Source organism: Vulpes vulpes, chromosome 12, assembly GCF_048418805.1.
Source record: "Vulpes vulpes isolate BD-2025 chromosome 12, VulVul3, whole genome shotgun sequence".
NCBI classification, from domain to species: Eukaryota; Metazoa; Chordata; class Mammalia; order Carnivora; family Canidae; genus Vulpes; species Vulpes vulpes.
The window spans coordinates 6,212,759-6,230,664 of record NC_132791.1 but is presented as its reverse complement, the minus strand read 5'-3'; the positions used below and the strand labels follow the sequence as shown (position 1 = coordinate 6,230,664).

Here is a 17,906-nt window from a genome sequence, read left to right as displayed (position 1 = left end):
AAGACGGCAGCAGGGCAGGTCCTGTGGGCAGGATGATGGAGCAGAGGGGTCCTGTTGGGAAGCTTCTTTACCTTCCATCCCAAGAGGAAAGTGGCCAGAGAAGCTGGGCATCGGTGTTGGGGGTGGGGAGTGAGGGAGACAGTGGCTAAGTCACAGCCTGGGCAGGAAACTGAATTGGTGGCAGAGGGAGAGTATTTTTTCTCTGTTGTCACATTAGCCAGTGTGAGGACCGGCTTAGGGGCCACCTCAGTCTTGCGTGGTTGAGTTGGCTGCCCCCTTGGGGTCTGCAGGGGACCCCATGGGGGCCCAGGGGACTTCTGCAGGACAGTGGGCGAGGGACTCCTCTGGGGCCTCCCCTTCCCCACCGGCTGGTTGAGGGGTTGAGGGAGTTGGGTCTGGGTAAGGATTCCCGGGTGTGCAGCGTCCCGCCGTCTGGGTGAGGGGTGCGCGCTCACGGGCCAGTTCTCCTTGCTCACGGAGCCCACCTGCATCACTGCCGCAGCCGTTGCAAAACGCAGGCCGTGTGTCTGCTTAAGATGCCCTTAACAGTAATTCTTTTTAATGACCTGGGCCAGCCCTCCCTGTGCCGTGACACCCGTGAAAGAAGTTCCCAGCTTTACCCGGCGGGCCCCGTCCTGCTAAATGTCGGGAGTTTGTGACTTGACAGCATTGCTCAAGACTCCTGCTTCTCTCTATTTTAGGTTTAAATTAACCAGGGAATTAACTCTTAATATTTAAATCTCCATGCTGTCTTTCTGAACTGCAGTATTACCCGGCGTCGTGGCTGACTGACACCATACACTGAAGAAAATTAAGTGCCTAAGAATTATCTCAAACTAATGATATATTTATGCATTGTAGGTTATTTTGAATTTCTAGACTGTTAAGAGTTGTTTAATAGGTTAATAGTTTTAATCTATTAATCTAATCTTTTCTACTTGACTATTTATTAAAATATATCAGTGATACATGACAAATGGAAGTGCAGATAATTCTGAGGGTTATGAAGGCATGGGTGATGATGTGAAGATTCGAAACACGGGTGGAATAGTAAATACAGGCACAGGCCTCGTTAGCGGGGTTTGTGGAAATTGGGGTTTTGCTGTCGGTTCTCTCTCTGTCTCTCTCGGTCCTTCCAGGCTGGTGGAAGCTGCAGCCTTTATCTCTGTTAGGATTCCTGTCCTTGTCGCGAAAGACAGGAGACCCTAGGTCCACAGGACACGTCTGAACACAGCAGCCATGTTAGAACACGTCAAGGAGAGTTAGAGGTCGACAGTGATCCTAAAGCCCAAGCACTTGCCTCCGTGGAACCCCTCGTTCCTTAGTTTTATCACATTTCTGTGTTACTGTGTTAAGCATCTAGGATGTACCCCACCCCCCCGTTCCATCAAGATGCTGAGGATACAGGAGGAGACGAGGGGGTATGTTCCCCATCTTTTGGGACTTTGTGGTCAATTAGTCATTAATTTGTCCATTCATTTAGCAAGTGTTTTGGTTTTGGTTTTTTAATCCTCTCTTCTTTTGAGAAGGGAAAGCAAAGAATCAAAATGATTGAAAGCCCAGGTGTGGGAGTTGGGCAGGTCTGAGTGCATCTCATTCTGTCACTAGAAAGCTGTGTGACTGTGAAAAAGTCACTCTGTTTCTCTGATTCTCCGTTTTCTTTTTTTAAAAAAGATTTATCTATGGGCAGCCCGGGTGGCTCAGCGGTTTAGCGTCGCCTTCGGCCCGGGGTGTGATCCTGGAGACCCGGGATCGAGTCCCACGTCGGGCTCCCTGCATGGAGCCTGCTTCTCCCTCTGCCTGTGTCTCTGCCTCTCTCTCTCTCTCTCTCTCTCTCTCTCTCTCTCTGTCTCTCATGAATGAATAAATAAAATCTTAAAAAATCTTAAAAATCTTTAAAAAATCTTAAAAAAAAAAGAGAGAATGATTTGAGAGAGACTGAGGTTGCAGAGCGAGTGTGGGGGAAGGTGCAGAGGGGGCAGGAGAAGCAGACTCCCCACTGAGCAGGGAGCCCGACATGGGGCTCAACCCCAGGACCCTGGGATCATGACCTCAGCCCAAGACAGGCACTTAACTGAGCCCCCCCCCCCCCCAGGTGCCCCTGATCCTCAGGGGCCAAAGAACTTAGCATATATCAGGCATTGGGAACAGTGGGATGTGTGTGGACGCAGGGTGAAGCACCATGCCTGGCAGGTCAAGGCACATAGTACACCGTAGCTGCTCTTGTCCCCACTCCCTCCTTATGATATTGTTGCTGTAATCGCCTCCACCTTCATGCTGGCATACGTACCTTGGGCCATTCTCTGTGTTGTTTGGCAGACGTCAGCCAACATCTGCTACAGGCCAGGCACAGGGACACGGAAAGCAGGGGGGTAGAGCCTTTGCCCCTGGTGGAGGTCTCTCTCAACTACGTGGGATCAGAGGGCAGATTCAGAGCAGGAGCCCATTAGAAGCAGAGGGGGTCATTCCAGAAGCCACAGGAATGAGGTTCCAGGCTCCCAGAGGGATGCCAGTGAGAGTGGCCATTCTGGGAGCTCAGCACCCCGCCCTGGGCCCTGAGGGCCCTTGCGTGTGCCGAGCCATGTTGGTCATAGCAGGCCTGCACGCTCGAGAGTTGGTGGCACTTCGCAGCACAGATCATCGCAGTGCTCCCCTTACACTTCCCTATCTTACCATGTTAGTAATATCTCAGCAAAGCTGGGGAAGAAAAAGAGTTGGTGTCAGAGCATCCCCCAGGCTATCCTAGTTTGGCATTTCAGGGAGAAGGAAGAGTGCATTACATTTGAGAAATTCCCGCTGGAGAGGAGCAAGATAAGAGTGTGGCACTTCTAGAAGAAGCGTCAATATTCAGATTGTGGGTCATGTTGAACTTCTCCAGACCATGTGATACCGAGGGCCAGGGGGTGGGCCTTGCTGCTTTGGTTCTGAACGTTAATGAAAGCAGTTAAACCATCCACATTCTTTGTGTGTGTGTGTGTGAGGGGGGGAAGATAGAGACAGGGAGAGAGAGACACTCCCCAACGGCCACGTTGGCACTGCCCTCTCCAGGACGCATTGCTTAGATCCTTCGGTGAACTGGTGCCTGCCCATCGCCTCCCCTGTGCCACGTGCAGCTGTAGGTGCTGGGATGCGACAGGCAGTGGACAAGAGAGAGTCCTCATCCTCCTGGAGGTCACGTTCCAGCAGGACAGACCGTGAAGAGGATGAAAGGCAGATGAACTGAATGAGTAAAGCAGGGAATGAAGAGATGGGGTAGGGAAGGCCGGGGTGAGCCGCATGTGGTTTAGATTGAACAGTCAGGATGTCTCCACTGGCCCTGGGATGTTTGACTGGGGACTAATGGTGAAGGCATCTGGGACTGGGAGATTATTCCAGGCAGAGGCCTCAGGCCCCATGTCCTAAGGGAACAGTGGGGAGACTGGTGTGGCCAGCAAGGGAGTGTGTCCTGGGGAGCCCCAAGGGTCAGCGCGAGGGCTCTGGCTGTTATTCCTGGTGAGATGTGGGGCCATCATGGGGCCAAGGGGTGACACAACCTGGCTTGTTTTAATAAGGTCGCCATGGCTGCTGTGTTGAACATCGACTTTGAGGCACTGGGCAGGGGTAGGAGCAGGAGACTGGCTGTGCGACTGACCACAAGGCAGGAAGCGGGGGAGGCGGTTGGGACCAGGGGGTGGCCAAGTGCTGGTGAGGAGTACTCAGGCTCTGGACATATCTTGAAGGTGGAGTTGATAGGTGTGCCTTAGTACAGAGTGAGGGAGGGAGGACGGGTTAGTTCCAGGGTCTGGGCCCGAGAAGCTAGAGGGTTGGAATTGCTATCAACTAAGATCGAGATGTCTGCAGTTATTTGATCGTGGCATTGTGGGCTGCAGGGTTTAGTGGCAGGAGCTCCGGGATAGGAGTCAGGGTTGTTGTCTTGACTTGGGTCAAGAGGTGTTAGCAGTAGCTCAGTTGGACCTGTTAAATATGGGTGTTTCTTGGGCATCCAGGAGGAGGTGTCCAGCCGGCGGTTGTGTGTGTGTAGGTCTGGAGTTCAGGGGGAGGCCCCAGCTGGAGACAGAATTTGGGATTTATCATCACGCTATTAATATTTAAAAGCCTGACTTTGGAGGAGATCACTTAGGGACTGAATGTGGTTAAAGATAGAAGGGGTTCTAGGACTGATCCTTGGGGCATGTCAGCGTATAAGGGTGAAGAATTGGTGACGAGCAGTCAGCACAGGACAGAGGAGGGGACAGAAGGTAGGTGAGCACAGAGCCAGAGGGAGCAAAGGTTTTGGACAGGGGACAGGGAGGCGCTTGTCCGAGGCTGCTGATCGAGGAGGAGGTTGCAAAGGACGGGAAGGGACCATAGGCCCTAGGAGCCTGGAGGTCACAGGAGGCCTTGGGGAGAAGAGCAGCCCTAGCAGGATGCGGGAGGCAGAAACCTCGCTGGACGTGGAAGCCTTGACAGGGAGGGTCCTGCTGGAGCCTGTGAATAGGAAGAATCATTTGCAGCACTTGGATCATCAGTAGGTCGGGGGACTCCGTGGACACGTGGGTACGTGCATCCCCTGAGGTCACGGCTGGGTGTGCCTTAGCCCCTTTCACACCCCGTGCGTCCATGCATTCGTGGAGAGTGTATTTAAGCTCAGCGTGAGGCTACTTAACCCTCATTCCTAATGAGTGGAGTCTTTTAATGAAGTTTTATTCTAGCGGGAGTTAAACCAAGTCATTATTTACACTCTGTGATTAGAGATTTTCCACCCACCCTTAACATCGTTTCAGGTGGCTGAAGTACCCGAGTGAAAGCAGGAGCCTTTGCAAGAGGTGCGGTGGTCCTCAGGCCGAGCGCTGGGGCACAGAGGGGAGATACACCCGCCATGCGGGTAGGGGTCTGGCCTCTACCGCAGCCTTAGATTCCAGCTCGCTTGTCATGAGGTCGGGAAGACCCGTCGGGCAGGGGCATGACGTCCAGGGTGCCGAGAACCCCTTGTAACTACTATGACTTGGTAGAGCGTCAGGCATTAACGTTTTTGCCGGAAGGTTGGAGAAATTACACCCAGAGCACCCAGACACGAAGCCGTGTGACCCCAGGCCACATGACATCCCCTAGACCTCTTCCTCCAGCGTGGCCAGGAGGGGCGTTTGTCTTTGGGCCCCAGATCCACTGATAAGTTGTTTGCTTGCACTGTGCAGTGGGAACAGCACCAGGATAGGAGTCAGGAAAGACTGTTTTTGGCCGCGGGAAGTTGTGTGACCTTGGGCACGCCCTTCATTCGCAGCGGTGCTTGGGTTCCTGTGTGCCCAGGCCTCTTGCTGTGGTCAGGAACCAGAGCATCGGGCCCTGGGGTCCTGTTCTGAGCTTCGGTTTCTGCATCTGGCTGCAGGCCTCTCGTGAATGCCGGGTGGGGTGGGGTGGGGCGGGTCCTAGGCTTGAGGAACCATCTGGTGAAACGCAGAGGAAGAGATTTGCTTCTGAAACTTTCCTGGCAGGCTCCAGCCACGTGCTGCGTTGGGGATGAGTAAGAATGAAGCAGAAGAGTCGAGGGGAGCCCAGGGGAGCCCAGGGGAGCGGCTTGCAAACTGACGCCCCAGGGCACGTTCTTCAGTTCCTCTGACCCCCTTGCCACCTCTTGCCACTTCAGTTCCTCTTGCCACCGAGCTTCCGGTGGAAGCTCGTCCTCTCTCGGTTTTCAGGGCTCTGGGAGAGAATCTGTTCTTTGCCTTAAAAGTTTCTTGTGGCTGTAGCGTAGCGTTCCTTGACTTGTGGCTGCCGCCTTCCAGTCTCTGCCTCCACGGTCATGTTGCCTTCCCTTCTCTGCCTTGGCCCCTATTCTGCTGTCATATCGCCTGTGTGTGTCATTGCATTAGGGTCCACGTAGGTGATTCGTGGTGATCTCGCCTTAAGATCCTGAAATTAAATACATCTGCCAAGAGCCTTTTCCAAATAAGGTCGCAGTCATCGGTTCTGGGGCTGAGGACGTGGGCATATCTTGGGTAGGGACCATTTTCTCCACTACTGGGGGAAAGAAGCCGTACGTACATGTATCAGGCTAAAATCAAAGAGGGAATAGGGAGTCTCGGAGCCCCACTCAATGCCACCCTCTTTATTCAGGGCTCCTGGGTGCTTCGGGGCCACTGCTCTGGAACCCCTAGGCTTTCAAGGAACATGCCTTGAGCACCATAGCCTTAATGAAGGGTCAGCATTCTTGGGTGACTCCTTGGGCAGGGACCCTCTTGGTCTGGCTTTTCCCTTGGGATTCTGGCCCGAGCGGTAACCAGTGACCACAGACGATATGTGCTTAAAGAGAAATATCCTTTTAGTGCCTGACTTTAGATTTTATATTGAAGTGTGACTCAGGTTAAATATAAAATTCATAGCATATCTTGAGCAACTATTTTGTAGTTATCTATATATAAATCTATTTTACAGCGACACAAATAGAATAGATTATGGAGTGTCAGCATGTAGATAGATTCCGAGTGCTTTTTCACTAATATACCTAATGATTCGTGCTGAGAATATCCAAGGGCTCCACTGTACATTTAAATGGATATAATTAAAATAATGAGCTCTATTTTAAAAAATGATATATGAAAAAAAATTTTTTTGAAGAAGTTAGAAGATGCTACACCACTAACTCAAAGTGATATAAGTACTTCAGTGATTCCATTGTTATTAGGACACCTAATTAAATGCAGAGCACCCGAGAAAAGCAACATTTGGGCTTATAAATCTAAAGCGTGAAGCCAGGAGAAGAGGAGTTGCCAGTGTCCTTGGCGCTGCCAAGGCTCGGAGGTGTCTCATTTAAGGGAGTGCCTGCGGGTGACAGGATGGCTCCCGTAGCTCCCAGTGTAAGAGTCTCCTGTGGGGGCCAGATGGGGCCAGAAAGGAGATCTGATGCCACCTCGAGCAAGCAGGGAAGGTTTCCCAGAGGTGGGGATGTCATCATGAATCCATGATGTTACCCTAATGGCAGCTGCCGTCCATGGAAGTCCAGTCTGTCCCAGCTCCCTGGCTCAGCTCCCATCCCCGCGCTGGCAAGGATCATGGTCTTTCTTTAACAGACGAGGAAACTGAGGCTCAGAGAGGGAGTCTAGCCCAAGGTCACAGGGTGTGTGGATGCCCAGCCTGTCTGATTCCAGCAACCCCCCGCCTCCATCCATCAGGACATCCTGAGGCTGGTGTGGTCCTTGAGAGCAGGAAGGGACACCGAGTCTGTTCAGGTGCGACAGGCAAGTGCTCGTAGACCTGAGGCTGAGCTTCTGAACGTTGGCAGTGACAGATCGGGCTTGACGATATTCCAGGCGAGAGTCTGTCCTGTTGCCTTCTGTCCGTGTGACCTCAGTTGCGGGAGCACAGGCAGGTGGACCCTTTGTGTCCAGTGGGCCTCTTTGCTGTCCTGGAAGCACATCTGCCCCATCCCTGGGGCTTCACTTTCTGTGCATCTGTGCCGGGACAGCCAGCGCTGAGCCAGGGTGAGACCCCGGCTGCCCGCCTGCCCTCCCAGCAGCCCGGCTGACACCTGTGGGCTGTGTTCTTGCCGGGCTGGCATTCAGGCTCAGATGGGATCCCTGCATTCCACCCCGTGCCCAGCAAGCCTCAGGGCTAGTGGGACTGCTCGTTAGCACCCGAGCGCTCTCAGGCACGGAGCAGCAGTTTCAGTAACTGTCGCCAGTTCCCACGGGCATGATCCTCGTGCTCTGTGAGCCGCCCTAGATGAGGCGCTGGATTGACATTTTTGCGGTTGATCTTCACAAGACCTTTTGAGCGGATGTAGGGCTCCCCACTTCACCGGTGTGCACATAGGCTCACTCAGGGTCACCAGCCCGGATGTGGTAGTGATGGCATTTGAACCCCTGTTGAACCTCCACAGCACCTGCAGTGCCATCTGTGCCATGTCAGGCCTGCATCCTCGCATACTTCCCTCCTCTGCACCCCGTATAAGACAGTAGATAAGTGTCAACCGTCTCCACTGGGGCCACTGTGTAGGGGCCTTTACAGGCATTGCCTTGACTCTGCATCACAGCGCTGCGGGGCAGGTGCTGTGCTTGTCCCCATGGCACAGGTGTGAACACTGAGGCTTGGAAGGAGGACTGGAGCCACTTGCACAAGAACCCAGAGCTTGGAAGTGACAGTTCTGAGATTGGCCATGGGACCTTCCAACTTCGGAACTTTCCTTCTGGGTCCATCACATCCCATTCCAGCCCGATTGTCTTTTTACCTCTGCTCTGGTGCCCCAGTGCCAGGGAGACCTCCACCCCCAGGACCTCCCCTTCTGTTGTTGGCTGGCTGATAGGTTGTCCTCAAGCCATTGCTGTCCCCTGGTCACTTCTCAGACCTGCCAGTCCTGTGGCTCCTGGGGCCTCACTGAACCAAGATGCTTTTTGGCTCTGTGACGACTGAAGCGAGGGATGGGTAGACTTTGCTCCTTTCCCAGGGGGTGCCAGTGCTCGGCAAGGGGGCCCTAGCTCAAGATATCCCCCCTTGGAGGAAGCAGCAGCCTGGAAAGCCAGGCCATCTGCCTTCCCCCTGTTCACTTACTGGCAGCTCAGTTCTGAGTCTCTTCTGGATGCAGAAGGTCAAGGATGGGTGACGTGGGAGCTGCGCCAGGGGCAGGTGGGCACCCTGCTAGTCGCAGTTCTCCGCGGCTGAGAACCAAGATGCCTACATCCAGTTTGGTTCCACCACGTCTTCCTACCTGTGTGACTTGGATCAAGTTATTTCTCTTCTCACTGCCTCCATTTCCTTATCTGTAAAAGAGATAATCCTGGGACTTCCTGGTTGTACCTGAGATGAAAAGAGTCGGTATGTTAGGACAGTCACGGCCCGTGGGAAGCGACTTCAGTGTTTTCTTAAATCGGTAAAAGAACTGAACACAGAGGCGATTGAACCATCCTGATCTATGTCTCCTGCTGCGGAGAAGGGCAAATGCATCAGGCCCATGGGGAGGAGGTGTCACTGGGCCCACTGAGTGCTAGAGATGCTGCACTCATTTGTCATCATTAATGTTAGTGACAGTGGCCGTGTCTTGTGTGCTGTTACAGGCCGGCTGCCGTGCCGAGTGTTCTGTTAGGTGATTGAAATCTGCCTGACAATCCTGTTAGCTCCATTCTGCAGATGGGAAAACTGGGGCTCAGAGGTCAAGCAGCTGGCTCGGGTCACACAGTATGCAGGTGGCTGACTGGACAGCCCTGGCTCCTGGCTGGGTCCCCCCACCCCCCAGCCTTCCTCTTCACTCCAGCTGAGTCCTGTGTGTTCGTCTGCTCGGCTGCCATAACAAAAGACCACAGACGGGGTGGCTTGGACAACAGGGATGTATTGTCACACAGTCGTGGAGGGTGGAAGTCTGAGACCAGACTTGGTTACTGGTGAGAACCCTCTTCTCGGCTTGCAGACAGCCACCTCCTCTGCGTGCCCTCACGTGGCAGGGAGACGGGCAGAGAGAGAGCTCTCTCTTCCTGTTCTTCTAAGACCACAGCCCTGTCAGATTAGGGTTCTACCTTTATGAGTTCATTTATCCTTAATTATCTCTTAGAGACCCTGTCTCCAGCTATAGTCGGTGGGGTTTAAGACCTCCCCGTACAAACTGTGGGAAGGTAGGGGGACCCAGTTCTGGCCATAATACCTCCCCAGTGCCTTCTCATTGCTTCCTCCTCATTAGCTGGGACCCTCCCCCTCTCTTTCCTCAATTCCCCAACCTCAGAGCAAGTTCACAGCTGGGAGGGACAGTGACTATGATAAAACTCATGCCCTTGGTGACAGATGGAGCTGCTGAAACCCCGAGAAGAGTAAGGTCTTGTCCAGAGTCACACAGCAAGCCCACTGCAGATCCAGGGTCAGAACCTGGGTCCCTGCCCCCCGGCTCAGCACCTCCACGAAGCTCCAGGTGGTATGCTGGTGGATCTTGCCTGAGTGTGCCTCGAGTCTGCACCTTTCAGTACAGTCCAGATGCTTCCCTGATGCTGTGGAGAGGGCTGGACATGACAGGGTGGCTTCCCCGAGCTGGACATGATGTGATCTCCCATTCTTGCACACCTTGGTTTCTGTACCTCAGAGATGGGAATGATGCTGATGATCCCCCAGCCAGAAGGACGAGGGGGCCCTTATGACCCTAAGGGTCACATTGAACCATCTGTTTGAGAGATGGCAAGGACCTGGCTTCATGCCTTTGCCTGCCACCAGTCTTGCGTGTGGCGCTGAGTGAGCCCCAGCCCTGCCCTGGCTCCAGAACCTGTGCCCTGCCCACCCTGGTGTCGAGCTCGTTACCTTAAGGATGTTTTCTGATATTCGAAGACCTACCTGGAGGCCCGAGTGTTGGTCTGCGTGAGGCTTTTGGCTTGTCATCGCCCATCCGTCAGGTGGAACAGGGAGGAACTTGGATGAAATCTCCTGCCCTTCTGCCAAGGAGGGACGAGAACAGCACGAGGCACTTTGTACACATCAAGCCACTTAAACCCTTGCTGCTCGAGGTGCGGATTGAAGACTAGCAGTGCCGGCCTTGGCTGCGTGCTTGTGGGAAAACCAGAATCTCAGGCTAAACCCGAGACCTGCTGAAGCGAATCTGCATCTTACCGAGCTGCTCAGCACCTCAGCTCCTCAGCACCTCAGCAAGCTCATCACCTTGAGATGAATTGATTTCAACCACCCGGAGCTGCCCTTGTAGTTGTTTTTTTTTTTTTTTTTAAATTTTTATTTATTTATGATAGTCACACAGAGAGAGAGAGAGGCAGAGACACAGGCAGAGGGAGAAGCAGGCTCCATGCACTGGGAGCCTGACGTGGGATTCGATCCCGGGTCTCCAGGATCGTGCCCTGGGCCAAAGGCAGGCGCCAAACCGCTGCGCCACCCAGGGATCCCTGCCCTTGTAGTTGTAAGAGTTAATTACTGGGCACATTTAGACCTCTTTAGATCCCAGCTTCCCTGGCTGTGAAATGGGTGGAACTGGGGCCACCCCAGCCCAGGAATTTTTCAAACCGTGTTCCTCGGAGCACCCTGGGTTCCCGGGCAGGCCCTGAGGGGCAGCCGTGGGGGCCGTGTGCTTCGGGCTGAGATGCCCGGGGAAGTGGGTCTGCAGCTAAACATGTTGCGCCCCCCTGGGCCAGTGGGCTTCCAGATGTCTGGGGGCTGGCATGGGGTCCACCCTGAGCAAACTCTCTTCTTCCCCCAGGGAGCGCTTGAAGCGCAGCCAGAAGAGCACCAAGGTGGAGGGGCCAGAGCCCGCGCCCGCCGAGGCCTCGCTGAGTGCCGAGCAGGGAACGATGACGGAGGTGAAGGTGAAGACGGAGCTACCCGACGACTACATCCAGGAGGTGATCTGGCAGGGGGAGGCCAAGGAGGAGACGAAGGCCGTCAGCAAGGACGGGACAGGCGACGTGCCCGCCGAGATCTGCGTGGTGATTGGTGGTGTCCGCAACCAGCAGACCCTTGGTGAGTGCCCATCCGAGAGGGTCGGGGCTGGGACCAGGGCGGGGTGTGGGGCGAAGGCGTGCTCTCCGTGGCTGAGAGAGTTTCCATGGCTCCCCTCTGCCCTGAGGACGGGGCCTAGGCTCCTTAGACTTGCCTTTGCTTGTACAGTCCTCTCTGGACCTCCTTTCCACCTGACCTGCCAAAGTCCTGTCTGTGTTTAAGACTTTGTTCAGGTCAGATGACTAGAACTTTCTGTAGGTGGGGTGCATCCCTCATGCCATGGGACTGCCATGCCCCCCAGGGGGGTCTAGTGCAGCTACTACACTCATTGCCCATCTGCATTTTTTCCTCCTTGGCTTTACCTTGGGTTCCTGAAGGCAGCTCCCAGTGTAGGTCCTGCTCGGAGCAGGTGCCTGGTTGGGGTCAGATTGATGACAGACCAGCACCTTCCCCAGCCCCTTGTGGGCTGGGTCAGGCTCAGAGGAGCTCCGTGGGAATGAGCCCCGGAGAAATCCTCTCTTCCCCTCACTTTCCAGCGTGAGCCAAGGGATTCCCCTCGGAGGCCTGCCAAGTTCATGGACTCAGATGCTCACGGGCCCCAGCGCACACACGGAGGGGCTCAGTCTCCTGTTGCCGCAGTGCCTGGGTGGGAGCTCAGTGTGGCCGGATCTTTGGGTGTGCCACGCACCAGAAGTGAGAGATGTGATGTGAATTCTCTTGGCTTTAAATGTTGGCGACTAATTCGGCTTTTGAAATCGGCCAAACCAAACACATATGTGGGTCAGAGTTGTTCCGTGGCCACGGGTTTGTAACCCCTGGCCTGTAAAATAAAGTCTGCGAGCCCCACCCCGGCATCGAGGCCTTGCCTGGTCTGTTCCCATCCGCGTGGTCCTCCACATTTTTGTGCTAAGTGTGTTCTCAGGTGACACTGTCTGTCACCTCTATTCCCTCTGCCCAGTCCCTCCTGGTCCAGCTCTGGCTCACTTCCTCTAGACTCCCGGGCTCTCATCCCATGTGGGCATGCAAGGCCTCGTGTGGAGGTTCCCCTGTGTCCGTGTCCCCAGGTTTATGCTCAAGTCCTGTTGCCTTTTCTTCCCAGCTTCTGGGAGCAGCTTCGTGCTCCCTTTCCTGGCCGTCCCTCTGCTGTTCGTGTGGCACCGTCAGCCCGGGCCTCCCACCAACAGCCATACCTTTGCGTCTCCCTGTCCTCACCGGCTGCCAGGAGCCTTGGCAAAAACAAATCATTGCCCGTGTCACTCCCTGCGTATAAACTTGGGATTCCCCCCGTGACTAGGGTCAAGGCCATAGTATCAAGATCCTCCATAACCTGAGCCCTATTTCTTATTTATGATTTTTTTGGACCTTTCATTCCTGCACACCCTGCCTTTCCCCAGCATTTCTTGCCCTTGGCCCCTATTCTTCTGTCTCCCTGGTATGCCTTTGTCCATCTCCACATGCCAAGATCCAGCCCATCTTTCCAGGCCAGATCCAGTGCCATCTCCTCCCGTCTCCTTCTTTAATCTCTTCTGGTCACCGTGTTCTGTTTCTACCTTGCCCCTCACTTGGGTACTTCCCATTATCTATTTTAGATGACAGCAATCTTGCCCATGCCTGCCTCTGCCATGAGAATAGGAGCCTATGGTGATTGGTGCTCCAGGTCTTGTCTGATCATGTCTCTGGGCTCCCTGCTCTCACCCCACAGTGTCTAGCAAGATACGGGCTTCTAGGGAGTGGTGTTGACATTGGTGCCATAACTGTCAGGATGGGGTTGTGTTATGCCCCAGTAACAGAAGATCCTGAAAGTGATGAGATCTCGGTAGCTCAAACCCACAAAGGTTTATTTCTTAGTCATATTGCACGTCCATTGTGGGTCATCTGGGGGCTCTGCTCTGGACTGATGCTAAAAGCAGCCATTATGGGCAATGCTGCTGACCATGGGATGGAGGGAGGGAGAGAGAGAAAAAGATCTAGAGGGACTCACACTATTACCCACTGCAGCCCAGAAGGGGGAAGAGTTAAGTCCCCCTCCCTGTGATTGGCCACATTCGTCACATGGCCCCACCCAACCTCAGGTGGCCTGAAATGCCATCCTCCCGCATGACAGCACTAGGATGAGCCCTCAGTACTTGGTGAGGAGTACGAGTGCCTTCTCCCAGGGCCAAGTGGAAGAAGGGCTTTTTCAGGCCTTCCGCCATCAGTATTCGCTCCCTGGGGCCAAGGACAGTGGTAGCCACTGGGTATGTGTTAGCTGACCCAAGAGAGGACGTGCCCTTGCTCACTTCGGGATGTGTGTTTTAAGACTCATTGGAGCGAATAGCTATTTCTGCCTCTTCACCAGGAGAGGCCCGGTGAAGGGCAGTTGAATCTGAATCTTGGGATGGAGCCAGCAGTCAGGATTCGGCAGGGAAGGCCTAGAGCAGCCGTGCTTGGGAAATGTTGGGAGGGAGCCCTCCCTGGGCCAGCTGCCGGCACAGTGAGAGGCCGCAGGGCCTCATGCCAGCCACGGACGCTGGGCTCCAGCTCAGCTCTGCTCAGCAGCAGGGTCCTTGGCTTTGCTTTGCGGTGCCCTAGTGTCCTGTTCTCTTCAGTGGGGCTCCCCGTCCTGCCCACCTCATGGGTGTGCAGTGGACCAGAACAGCATTGTGCCAGGACAGTGAGCTCGGTCTTCAGTCTGGGAGTGGGTCCAGGCTCTCTGATGTAATAGCTGTTGAACTTCAGGCCGGCTGCTTGACCTCTCTGTGCCTCAGTCCTCACAGTTGCCAATTCATGGGGTTATGCGAAGATTCAGTAGGATGATATATAGAAAGCACTCAGCATTGTGCTTGGTGAACGATTAGCTATTGTCAGTAGTATTAGCATTGCTCTTCAAGGGGGAAGAGTACCTCTTTCGAGTACCTCTTCAAGGGGGAAAAGTAGTAACAGTCTCTGCCTTTTTCTAAAGCCTAAGGAATAAGCCAGAGTGATGTAGAGAAAAAATGGGCCGGGGAAGAAGTTGGCGATGGATTGAGGGGTCCGAACACATGGGTTCTTAGTGGGCCTCTGTTGTCTCCTCTGAAAGGGGCAACCTATCCTATCCCTCCCGTTCCTGGAGCCCCTCCTAGTGCTGCCTCCCTAGAATCCAGGGACTTGGAGTATGTTGTGACATTCCTAAGTGACCTGCTTTTGGCAGACTCTTCAGGAAAAAGGAGGAAAGCCACAGTGGCAAGTGGGGAGTGGAGCTGCCATTTTGCAGCCCATACCAGAGCAGGGCCTGGACATCCCCTGCTGGTTATCGGGGCTCATCTTGCATCCATCAGGGCTGACCTTCCTCCTTGAGGGTGTAGTTTCTGCCAAGGATCAGGCTCAGAGAAATCTGGCTTGGCCTCAGTACCAGGAATGAAAGGCATTTAAAAAAAAAAAAAATCGATGTAAGAATTGAGTCTTTCGAATCCATCTGATCTCAGAGATGGCAAGTGACTTTTATCTTGTGGGCCAAGTCCAAGTCATTGCTGCTGTTGATTAGGGGTTCCATGTTAAAGATTCTAAGGGGGTGGCATGATGAAGCATGATTGATTATTGATGTCTGCCACGGATGTGGAAACGGGCAGTGTGCGGCTGTACGTGCTATGAGTTTGACACCCTCGTCCCCTCATTATTATAGAGGGACAGACAGGCCCACAGAAAGGGGAAGAGTTGCTCTGAGCCATGTAGCAAGTCCGTCCACCTCGCAGCAACCCCCTCCCACCTGGAAGGAAAACGAGGAGAGAAGGCCCAGGGGATCTGGCCAGGGGTGGGATGCTGGTTAGAGCCATTGCTTTAAAGGCACCCATGCCATGGTGGCCAGGTGTCACGGAGTTAGCTAACATGTTCCCCAGGTACTTGGCAGATGAGCGTGAGGTTCTGTGGGGCCTAGGGCCCTCTGAAGTGCCCCGCTCACCCAGCCATGCGCAGGGCTCAGAGCTGGCCTCTGTTGCTGAATTAGAGCAGTGTTCCCGAAGGTCACTCAGTGCTGCGCTGTGCGGGGACCTCCTGTTGGGCCTTCCCCCGAGCTCCAGCCCCTTGCGCCCACCCCCAGGTCCTCACTGGCCCCAGAACAGCCATCAGACAGTGTTCCGAGTGGCATGAACCTCCTCCAAGCCACTTCCCGTGGAGGAGCCAGGGCTTGGACACGCGGGTGGCATTTGGCAGCCTCTCAGGCTGGGAGAGGGAGGAGGGGCCTCCCTGCCCAGGAGGCTGGCTGCCAGGCTTGCAGTGGTGGCAGCTATTTCCCGACTGCCCAGAAGTGCCTGTGCTCTCTCTTAGAACGTCACTGCCACTGGAGCCAGCGTGGGGGAAACTCAGGGGTTTTCAGCAAGAAGAGCAGCGATAATACCGAACCTGGTGACTCTGTTGGATAAAACCAGAGGTGAAAGGAAGTGAGGTCACAGATGCCTGTATTCACCCAACCGGCCACGTGTGGAAGCCAGCACAGCAGCCCTGAGGAGTGGTAGAGCCACACTTGAGGTTTCCAGAAGGCCATGAGGAGTGCTGGACACAGGGCGCTACCTTTGCTGCAGCCCAGCCACATCCACACTCACGGCAGGCATCGCTGACCCACCACAGTGGGCGCTACGGTGCACCTCCGGGTCCTGCTCAGTGCAGGACACAGATGTCAGTGCCAGTCAGCCAGAGTTGAATCCTAGGAAGTGGGAACCTGCCTGCCATTCTCGTCCTGGATGGTGAAGGCAAGGCAAACTGGCTTTACAACAGGCAGGACGTTCAGTCTGTGGAGTGTTTCCCGGTTCTGAGAGAGAAGGATGCTTAGGTCCCACCGTGGTGGTCAGAAGGTCCTAAGCAGCAGTGGGTGCTCTTCTCTGTATGGGGAGACCGTCGGGCCTTAACCCCAGGGAGCCTACACTGCCCAGGAGGGGAGCCCAGGGAGAGCTGCAGGTGCCTGGAGACCGGGTGGTCAGGAGCCCACAGAGGGAGCAAGCAACCTAGCCAGGCTCGTCCCTAGATATGGGGTGTGGGCCAACCAGGTTATTTCCAGAGAGTTGATTCTGGAATTAACTCTCTAATTCTGGGATCCCTGGGTGGTGCAGCGGTTTAGCGCCTGCCTTTGGCTCAGGGCGTGATCCTGGAGACCCGGGATCGAATCCCACGTCGGGCTCCCGGTGCATGGAGCCTGCTTCTCCCTCTGCCTGTGTCTCTGCCTCTCTCTCTCTCTCTCTGTGACTATCATAAATAAATAAAAATTAAAAAAAAAAACCTCTCTAATTCTGGGTGTGGGGAGGAGCCCCATAGAAGAGCTAAGGACTCTTTGTCCTGGGGACCAAGAGACCAGGGGCGGGGGCCAGGGGTAGGGGCACAGGGGAGATGATGGGATGTAAGTGCTCACAGCTCCAGGCATTTGAGCGGGAGGGGAAGCAGTGGATGCATTCTCAGTAGCCCCAAACTGTACAGGGGCGTCACCGGTGACCTCAGCTCAGTAGGGCCTTTGTGACTATGGGAACTGTTGGGAACCAGATGGAAGCCTGTGAGGGAGTGAGTTCTGTTCTGGAAATCACTGGACAGGGTGCAGGAGGCAGAGTCAAGGATCGGATGGTGGACTCCACGGGATGTTTCCGAGCAGCGAGCTTTGAGCGCCAAGGGGTAGAGGCATTTGCACGCCTGCAGGACTGCCCGGAGAGGAGGCAGTGGCTTGGGCACAGCTCTGGAAGCAGCAGTCGAAGAGCAGGCAATCATTCAGACCCGGCCACGTGGGGGTTTGCTCTGTGACAGACCCAGGCAACGAGGTGCCGGGTCCGCTCCATTGTGCCAGCTGATAGTTTCCTGTTCCAGTGGGCGGTTGGCAGGGCTTTGCACCTGAGCCTGCCAGAACCAACAGTCAGCCCTTTGCCGCAGCCGCTGGGGAAGAAGAGCTCCTGGCCACCCTCCCTGGCGTGTCTTATCTGCTGCTGGCCCTTCATCCGGTGCTTCAGGGTGGGAAGGGGTCCTGGTTGGAGGGCCCCCATGCGGAGGGGCCCCTGGGCTGTAAATCCAAGAGACGCAGGATCTGTCGCACTGTGGTCTTGGGGGGACCCCTCACCTCTCTGAGCCATCCTGTCTTCATCGATCGGTGGCTGTAGGACCATCCGCCTGTCTTTCCAGGAGGCTTTGTTGGGGCAGAGCGAGGTAACAGGTATGAAAGTTTTGACGTGGTAATTCAGAAAATGCAAAACAGCTACCAGCAGCATCAGCTGAAGCCCCAGGAGGGGGACATGTGTGCAGTTAACATCTGGTACCACAGGACCCAGAAAGGCCAGTGGCTTGGCTTTCAAGGTTTCTTGTTCGTTACTTCCTAAAAGAATTTTGAGAAATTGTCTATTCTTTCGTGTTTTTGAGTTGACATCTCACAATCTCACACTTTTATCCGAAGTTTAAATAATTACAAAGGATATAATTTCTGGAGTATTGTGTAAAAAGAAAAGTGTCATTTTGGAAATACAACCGTGAAACCACTGTTTTAAATATATCAGAGAGAATCCAGAGCCGCTGCTGTTTAATATCTGCCATCATCC

General features: G+C 54.4%; 1 protein-coding gene across 36 annotated transcripts in view; it reads left to right on the top strand.

The window, feature by feature from the left end:
• Positions 1–17,906, top strand: part of ZNF618 (zinc finger protein 618) — a 179,072-nt gene that overhangs the window by 109,089 nt on the left and 52,077 nt on the right. For 28 of the 36 annotated variants that reach the window (XM_072727620.1, XM_072727617.1, XM_072727618.1 and 25 more), the window contains one exon: positions 11,150–11,409. In XM_072727620.1, the coding sequence (XP_072583721.1) occupies positions 11,150–11,409 (260 nt within the window). Of the gene's footprint in view, positions 1–9,744; positions 10,648–11,149; positions 11,410–17,906 lie in introns of those variants that run through there. The other 8 variants (XM_072727623.1, XM_072727621.1, XM_072727626.1 and 5 more) reach the window with 3 other exon arrangements.